The sequence below is a fragment of the Tenrec ecaudatus genome, chromosome 1 (genome assembly GCF_050624435.1).
Source record: "Tenrec ecaudatus isolate mTenEca1 chromosome 1, mTenEca1.hap1, whole genome shotgun sequence".
Lineage (NCBI taxonomy): Eukaryota > Metazoa > Chordata > Mammalia > Afrosoricida > Tenrecidae > Tenrec > Tenrec ecaudatus.
The window spans coordinates 7,075,646-7,085,174 of record NC_134530.1 but is presented as its reverse complement, the minus strand read 5'-3'; the positions used below and the strand labels follow the sequence as shown (position 1 = coordinate 7,085,174).

Here is a 9,529-nt window from a genome sequence, read left to right as displayed (position 1 = left end):
GTTTTCCTCAAAGATGCTGTGGAAAAATCTTGATCAGAGGAGAGAAATTCAGGGCAGTTTCAAAATCTCAAGGAATTCAGACATTCTGGAGTCATGGAGGTGGAGCCTAATGCTCTGAGATCATTAAACCAAAAATATGCCCTGAAGTCTTAAAACCACACAATAGTCAAGTTTGTCTAGTAAAGAATGTCTACCTTGAGCATTGTGCTCCTCTAAGGCCTACCTATATGGGATCAAATGACACCAGTAACTCAAAAGGTCCGCTTAGAGGTTATGGAGCAGTAAGTTCATGTTCATGGGGAAAATAATTCTGAAAACAGGGGGAAGAATGATTTTACAGATTGACGAATGTAATCAATGCCATAGAATTGTACATGTAGAAACTATTGAATTGGCCAATGTTTTGCTGTGTATATTTTGATGGTTTCTTTTTTAAATGAGATACCAAAAAATAAAAAAATAAGTGGAAGGTATCTCTTGAGCTTTTAATGACTTGTGGCCCACAATGGGATGCTGGTTCTAAGAATTCTCCATGTGTCCCATTCTTTGTAGGGAGAGAGAGGCCAATAAAGGAAGAAGTTAAAGCTTTTAGCAGGGAAGATGCACATGGCGGCATATGTCCCATCCATGTGTGACCACTAAGGGCGCCATCGATGGTCCTGCAGATCATTTCTGGTCTTTGTCCAAAGCTCAGGACAAGATGAGTCGGTGGTTCTGGTTGGACAGAAGAGGGATCTTGTGCCTCTTTTAGGTACAAACTCTGCTGACTTCTCGTTCCTCCTAATTGAGGGAAGCAATATAGAAAAAGGCTGAAGTGAAATTCTCAAACCAAACCATTTGCTCTCCAGTCAACTATGGCTCCTGGTAACCCCATGGGGGTCAGGATAGGACTGTGCTCACATGGGTTGCAATGGCAGAGTTTTCAGAAGTAGGTAGCCAGGCCTTTCTTCCAAGGATGGTGCCTCTCAGGGGTACTTGAAACGGCAACTTTTGGGGTGGCCATTGAGTGCACTGTTTACACCATCCAGTAGCTCCAAAGAGAAATCAGCCCCTGGAAAGTTAAAAACTTCAAGGCCTGGTAACCTTCTGAACCTATTGGACTGCTAAGTGCAAGGTTAGTGGTTCAAATCCACCAGCTACTCTAAAGAAGAAAGACGAAGTTATCTAACCCTGTTAAAGGTTCACAGCCTCAGAAATCAAATGTAGGGCTGTTATGAATCAGTCAAGAGTGGATAGCAGTGGATTTAGTTTGTGTGTGTGTGAGGGTGGGGAGGATGTAGAGCAATGAAACTGTTAACTCACATAAAGAATCACAGTCTCAGAAACCCATAAGGGTAGTTCTGCCCTGTCCTTTAAAGTCACTATGAGTCAGCATCAACTCTATTGCAGTGAGTGAATTTGAGCATGCTTAGAGATGGTAAGCTAGAACTTCTGGAAGGTTCAGCATTCAGTAACTGCTGCTCTACAGTCTCTACCCAGAAGAACACCAATGATAGTAGTTCTCCCTAGTTTGTATTACCATTTCCTCTTTTTTACCAATCATACTGGTCTTCTTGTATGCCAGGAGCATTCTAAGCTTTTACATGACTTCACTCAAACGTCACAATGAGACAGATAATTCTAATTATCCCTATTTAATGATGAGGAGCGTGAGACACATGAAAGTAAGTCACTTTCTTAAGTTTAGACAACCTGATGGATCTGGGATGCCAATCCAAAATGAAAACCAAACTCCCTGCCATGGAGTTGATGGTAACTCATTGCAGCCTGATAAGACAGACCTGTTCCTGGCATGTCCTGAGACTGCAACTCTTTACGGAAGTAGAAAGCCCCATCTTTCTCCCTCGAAGCAGCTGGTGGTTTGACACTGATTTTAACCTTGCAATGTGCAGCCCAATCCAAGCTCCACTTAAACATGAAAATGGTGACAGCTGTGAGTATCAATCAAGTGGTAATTCCTTCTACACATCCCAAGCATTGCATGTAACATAATAGACACTCAATTAGTATCTGTTACCTACAGGATGACATTTATAGATCCTTTGAATATTTGTGGGAAGGGTGTATGGGGTGGGGGAGAGAAGTGAGGAAGGAAAAAAGAAAGGGAGGAGAAGAGAGAGACAGAGGGGAGGCAGGGAAGATAAAAGGTAGAGGAAGATGGCAGGGAAGGGGAGAGGAAGGCAAGAAGGAGGGGCTTTTCTGGGTGCGCCTCTCTCCCACCCTCACCCCCCACCCCAGTAACATCCACTGCCTCATTACAGGCATCAAATTTGATTTCCATTTTCTTTCCAATCAAGGAACTGGGGTCTCCTTATGGCACCAGCTGTTTGGCTCAGAAGACTATACATGGCATTGGGGGTTGGGGGGAGTGGCCACAGGAGTGTTCTTACCATCTTGGTGTGGTTGGTAGATGGAGACAGCTCAGTGCTTTCCATTTCGACCTCTTTCTGCATCCTTTCAAACCATCTCTTGTATTCCATTCGCACCTGGAAATGGGAAGCATATCGAGGCTGCATTACACCCAGAGCTTTGCAGGAGACACTATGATGCCAAGCCCCACTCCCTACTGCTCTTTCGGGGGTTTTCTGTCTGATCATGGCCGTGCTCATATGGGTTCGTTTTACTCTGATTAAACTTCCTCAGCTAGACAAAAGGTGCTAACAGTCAGGCACCAGAAGGGCTCTCTTTGAAGATGCTGAAGGTGCACATAATGATAAAGATGAGGATGGTGGTGATGCACGTGGTGATGAGGATGGAGGTAATGAGGTGATTGTGGTCAGGACTGAAGGAGATGATGATGATGATGATGATGATGATGATGATGATGATGATGATGATGATAGAGGTGATGGTGATGATGAAGACAAAGGCTGACGTTCATTAAACACTCGGGTAAACACAGGACTGCTAACTGCAAGGTCAGCGGTTGAAACCCACCAGCTGCTCCATGGGAGAAAGTTGAGACTGCCTGTTTCATAAAGATCTACAGCCTCAGAAACTCTATACCGAGCAGCTGAGTTGGAATCAACGCAATGGCAGTAGGATTGGTTTTGGAAGTTCTGGGAGGGCAAAGGTCCCACACTTGACTGCTCACCCAAGGATGGTGCTTCCAGTGCACCCAGCAGCCACACAAAAGAACGGCCCTTAATCTTCTTCCATGAAGATTAAACTCAGCAACTCACTGCCATCGAGCTGGTTCTGACTCACAGCAAGTGACTCTACAGAACAGAGTGGAACTGCCTCTGTGGGTTTCTGAGAAAGCAAATCTTTACAGGAATAGGAAACCTCGTTTTTCCCCCTTCAGAGTGGATGGGAGTTTCCAACCACTGACCCTGAGGTTAGCAGCCCACCCCATCACTAATGACAGGCCGGGACTCCATAAAGATTACAGCCTAGGGAACTTATAGGGCTGTTCTTCAAGGTCATATGGAGTTTCCATGGTCAAAATGGACTCAAGGGGATCCAACAGCCATAACAACCTCTGTTCCGGGTACTTCACATGCACTTGGCCATGTGACTTGATGAAGAAGGTGTTCTCTCGTCCTCAGTGAACAATGAACAAGTTGAGATTCTTGGAGGTTACTAGACTTGTCCACAGTCGCACACCCAGCATTCAAAATCTTACCATGCTTATTCAAGAGTCCTAGCACGGACCACCCCTGTGTTCCCATGAGGCACCTTCCTTGAATTTCCTTAACTTGTTAAAGATGACTGACAAATAGTTAATACTCAGCATGCTGCCAACACATGCAAATTGCACTTGACTTCTGTGTATGGGGAGTATCAAGCATTCAGAAGGCACTACAAGACTGGAAAGGAATTAATGAAGCCTTAATTTGATTTCTTTGAGGCTGCTGTTAGTTCTACTCAACCACCAAGGATAAAGCTATGAAAGTTATTCCTAATCTACATGAAGAGAAACATTATAATGTTGGAAGGTGTCATTGCATCATTTCCAACTCCCACCAATCTTATGCACTGTGCCGTCCTCGCAGTGGTTATGTTTGAGCCCAGTGTTGCAGCTACTGTGTTCATCCATCTTGGCCATCTTCTTTTTCTCAGCACCTCTACTTTACCAGGCATGACATCCTTCTCCAGGGGCTGATCTCTCCTGACATTCTCAGAGTATGGAAGACGACATCTCATCATCCTCGCATCTAAAGAGCAGGCTGGATGTCTTCTTTCAGCACAGACTTGTTCGTTTTCTGGAAGCCTATGGTATGTTTAATAGTACTTTGCCAACACCATAATTCAAAGGGATCAATTATCGTTGTCTTCCTTTTTCACTGTCCAGCCTCCCATACCCACAATGCAAATGAAAATACCCTGGTTTGCGTCAGGAACGCTTCAGTCTAGGAAGTAATATTTTTGCTTTTTAACACTTAAAGGAGGTCTCTTGTAGATTTGCCTAATGCAATATATCCTTTGAATTCTTGACCACTGCATCCTGGAGGTTGACTATAGATCAAAAGCTTTGACAACATCAATAGCTTCTCTGTTAATCATGCTTTTCTTTTTAGTCCAGTTGACAGAATTTTTGTTCTTTATCTAGTCGTTACATGTTGGGCTGCTAACTACAAGGTCAGCAGTTCAAAATCACCAGCTCTTCCTTGGAGATAGATGGAGCCTTCTACTCCCCCAAAGAGCTACAGTCTCAGAGTCTTACTGGGGGCAGTGTACCCTGTCCTATAGGGTAGCTATTAAGTGGCATTGACACCATGGTCGTGAGTTTGATTTTTGAAGTTTTATGTTCATATCTGATCCACATTGAGGTCTGCATTTTTTTCTGTTTTGTTTTCTTTTGTTTGGGGAAGGCGGTAGTTTTGATCTTCATAAGTAAATGTGTTATATCCTCTTCCTGATGAGCAAGCAAAGTTATATTATCTGTGTATCTCCGTTGTTAATGAGTCTTCCTCCAATCCTGGTGCCACATTCTTCTCATAATGCCCAGCCTCTTGGATTACTAGCTCAGCTTACTGATTGAAGGAGCGTGTTGAAAGGGTCCAACCTAAAAGAATTTTCCTGGCTTTGAACCATGCAGTATTCCATTGCTTTAGTTGAATGACTGTCTCTTGATCTATGTACAGGTTCCTCATTGGCACAATTCAAGTGCTCTGGGAAGACCGTTCTCACGATGGCACCCATAATTTCTCATCAGTCCAATGGTCTAATGTTTTGCACAGTAAGATGCAGGCAAACATCTTTCTGGAATTCTCGGTCTTCAGCCGAGATCCATGTTCCTTCAAAAACGGAACCATACACACTTTTCCATGTCTTCCTTTGAACCCAGTTTGAATTTATTGCGATTCTCCTGTCAGTGTATTGCTGCAATAACTTTACAATTACCTTCAGAAAATTACCATAAAATTAAACTAATGACCCTCTGTGAGACTCAAGGGGTACCCTGGGGGTGTCGTGGTTACACATTGGGCTGCTAACTCAAATGTAGCAGTGCAAACCCAGCAGTGACTCCTCGGGAGAAAGAGGAAGAATTCTACTTCCTGAACGAGTTGCAGGCTCTGAACTGCCCCAGGGGCAGTTCTACCCTGTCCTATAGGGTCCAAATGTGTTGGCATCCACTTGATGGTAGTGAGTTTTTGAGTTTCTAGTCTTTGCCATATGACATTATCTAAATTAATCTTCAATCCACAGAATAGGTTTTGCTGCCTTTGCAGGCATAAAATAACTACAGCAACAACAACAGATTCAGAGAGGATAAACAACTCATCCAATGTCACACTAAATAGTCCATGCAAAGACTTGGATTCAAGCTAAAGTCCCTTTGCACTTACAGTAGATTGTATCACATAGTTCAGTATCCCAATAGTTCACCTCACTACAGGAGAATAATATATCATCCAAGATCTGAATAATCGGTATGAATTCAGGTATGGATGAATGGCTTGCGTTGGCCAATGAAATCAGGGTGGGAGTGATATATGTTACTTCTAATCAAAAGCTTCAGGAGAACAAAGCTGTTCTTTGCCTCAATCTCTTTTCTTTAGCCACAAGATCGCCAATGCTCTACACTGGGCTGCTCCCAGAGCAAACACTATGTGAGTAAAACCCCAGGTACGTAACACAAGTCAGAAATAAAATTGATGTTATAAACAATTGACATTGGGGGAGGCATATTTGGTGTCTCTGTGTGTGTTAACCGTGTGTGGAAAATATACACATCAAAACACACCAATTCAGTTCAGAAACATTGAATATCATTCTTACTAGCTTTTTTCTAAATTATTCCACCACCATTAACATAGCTCACTGTCCTCTAAGTTCTTTTCAACTTTCAAGATGCTGTCACTAATTTTACTATATATAGATAAATATTTAAAAGAACATAATACACCTTCCTTCAGGTTACAGATTAAAAATTATCTCAGGGCAATGGTTTCAGGGAGTGCAACTTCCAGCCTCATGTGCTCCAGAAATTCTGGATTCCATGATATTGGAAATCCTAATTCACATTTCCCCCTTTTGATCAGTAAGGGAGAGTTATTGTTACAGCAGCACAATTAACCTTATTCTCACTGTTAGAACACTCAAGTGATACGCTAGGATGCTTAAAAAGATGAGACCCAAAGCACATGGCAGACCCAAGCACCACTTCTACCAAGAATTCAAGCACATCAAAAATACAAAAAGAAAGGGTCAGAGGAGGGTAAGAGTGTGAATAACCATTCAGTAAGAGTTGGGAGCTTGTTAGCAAGAGAGGAGATAAGTAGACTTACCTGGCGATTCAGGACACAGTGCACCACAAAGATGAAAACTCCCTGCAGGACGTTGATGATGGTGAACATGTAGGTCATAACTAATCCCGCCGTCTTCCCCACTGCTTCCAACATAAGAAAACCAAAGCCCCAGGAACAGCCCAGGATAAATAGCTGAGCAATGGCTTTAAATGTCATGAGTCTAGGAACAGAAAGAGAACCAATAATCACCATTACGCAGCACTGAGTTTTGTGATGCAAACAGTCAAGTCCTCAGCTGCTAATCTAAAGGTTGGTGCCTTAAACCCACTCAAAGGTGCCTCAGAGGAAGGCTGAAAGGTCAGGGCCATTGAAAACCCAGCGGAGTGCAGTCGTATGCCTCATGAACTGGGATCCAGTGGATGGCAACTATTTGTTTCCTTTTGTGTAATATATCACTTATTATAATAAATATACTCTGTTTGCAATATCTTTTGTTTGCTTATATGTAACATATATAAGCAATATTACTTTATATTAAAAAGTCAATATCAGAAATATTTATATTTTATTGTTTTATTTTATTTACTTTTAGATATTATTTCATTATCATAACAAGACCTAAATGCAATGTATTTGAAGTGTAATACACCTATATCACAAAAAATCATATACTTGTCTGTTATGATTGTTGATTGCTGCCAAGTTCATTTGAACACATGGCCGCCCCAGTGAAAAGAGTAGAACTTTCCCTGGGGGTGGGGAGGGTTCAAAACTGGGAACTTTCAGAAGCTGGTCTGTCTTCCAAAGGGCTTTTGGGTGGGTATAAACTGCCTACCTTTTGGTTAGTAATTGAGAGCTTAATTGTTTGTATCACTTGGGGACTCCCCATATGTCATCATGTCAATTCCAACTAATTGTTTGTTACCACTCTTTCTCTTCGGTTTAATTGGCATATTATTCCCATACCACATATTTCAGTGCTTCAAGCATTGTATGCATTCATTGCCACAGTCAACTGCAGAATCTAATCTTATATCACTGCTACTCACTCCCCACTTCTCCCCACCCTCCCCAGTCACTACCCCAAGATACGATTAATCTACATACTGTCTCTATAGATTCATCTCTCAAGATTTTCATCTGATGAAAAAATATCTAACCCCCCTCAAAAACAATTACAAAAGAAACCACAGAAAGACCTCAATCTAAACAAAAGCAGAAAATAAAAAAATAAACTAGAGCAAATTTAAGATGAATCCAAAGGACTCCCTCAGTCTTAATGCACTTCCCATTGCACTGCCTGGGAGCAGGGCTTCTTCACATCCCCGGTCAATGGCTACAGGGGATTCTCCGGAGCTTAACCCAGGTGGGGAGGCTGCCCATGGATCTTGGGCTTTCACGGTCATCCACAGGCTTCATCAAACCAGATACTCAGAATGTAATCATTATTTTTAATACTTTGGGTCCAAACCAGTGAGAACAGGGTGGCTACAACCAAGGAGAATGGAGTCCAGAAGTAGTGGGCTCTTAGGGAAATGGATCACGTTGACATTCAATGCACTGATTTCCTGGAGGACCATCCCACACTCAGGAGACATTGAGTGAGTGTTTGCTGCACAAGCAATGTAAGGAGGGCAGCACGTCACCTGGAAATCCTACTGTTTCCTTCTTCTGCAGGTTCCCATGACATACTCTTCCTCCAGTCCCAGGAAACCCTATTTCGCCTATTTCTGGTGTTTTTTTCTTCCCCAGACAGAGTGATCCTTCAGAAACACAGCTTAAAGATAACTCAGTGAGTCCTACTGAGTCTGCTGCTTCTTTACCTGGTATTCTGAATGGTGGAAACTTCCTTATTGAGGGAAGAAAGTCTGCTTCTCAAAACCCATAGAATTATGGAGTAGAAAACCGAATTGACCTGGGGAAATGGTATGAAAAATGAACTTAGAATGGTCTTTTAAGCCCATTACTTGCCTCCAACTTGACCTGATCACCACTGTGGGCAGTGTGTTCGGCTGTACTGGCTTGCATGTAACATGGTGCTGAAAGCTATGCTGATGGCATTTCTACATCACCCAAGGTGGGCATATTTCAGTGGAGGCATATTTCCAGACAAAATCAGACAAGGAAAAAAGGCCTGTTGATTGAGTTCTGAAAGTTATTGTGTGACAATCCTATGGATCAAAATTGAGTAATAATGTCTGATATAATGTTAGAATGGTAGACCTCTAGATTATGAGGTCTTTAAAATATGAAATAGCTGCAATAATGGACCAGCAGACTAAAGACCAGGAAAATGACAGTGTTTGCCAGTGAATTGACAGGTGAGAGATGAGAGAAGTCAAGGTTACTAAACCAAGGGTTCGGGAGAATGAAGGTTCCATTGACTTGGTTGAGGAAGAAGCAACCTGGACGAATCATTCAAACCAACAGTTTGCTTTTGGATACACTAAACTGCCTAGGGAATGGTCCAGTTTCCCTGCCAAGTTTATCACGATCTCATGCACAATGAAACTCTGCACCATCCCCATGATAGGTTGCAGCTTAGAGAGTCGTGTTGTCATTGGCTAATTTGGGGCAGTAGTTTGCCTTTATTCCTAGTCTGCCTCAGTCTGAAAGCCCTGCTGAAACCTGATCAGGACCGTAGTAGCACAGAAGCCTCCACTGCCAGGAGGGCATTGACTGCCCCTCAGCTGTATTGGATGGGAATGTCCCCTGGCTGCCTGCATGGACACGAATTCTCCACTGAGTCACCAATGCCCTTATTCAGTAATCACCAAATGCCATCAGCTGGAAATCACCAAGGCAGTGTAGGAGAGAAGGGAATCAGGTGTGTG

At 42.8% G+C, this 9,529-nt stretch overlaps 1 protein-coding gene across 1 annotated transcript in view; it reads right to left on the bottom strand.

Annotated features, from left to right (window-relative positions):
- Positions 1–747: 747 nt before the first annotated feature.
- LOC142445130 (adhesion G protein-coupled receptor E4-like) overlaps positions 748–9,529 on the bottom strand; it is a 62,398-nt gene continuing 53,616 nt past the window's right edge. Inside the window, exons 11-14 of the mRNA XM_075547095.1 lie at positions 8,519–8,610; positions 6,735–6,915; positions 2,391–2,486; positions 748–780 (exon numbers count right to left, since the gene is read on the bottom strand). Coding sequence (XP_075403210.1) covers positions 748–780; positions 2,391–2,486; positions 6,735–6,915; positions 8,519–8,610 — 402 coding nt within the window. The remainder of the gene's footprint in view (positions 781–2,390; positions 2,487–6,734; positions 6,916–8,518; positions 8,611–9,529) is intronic.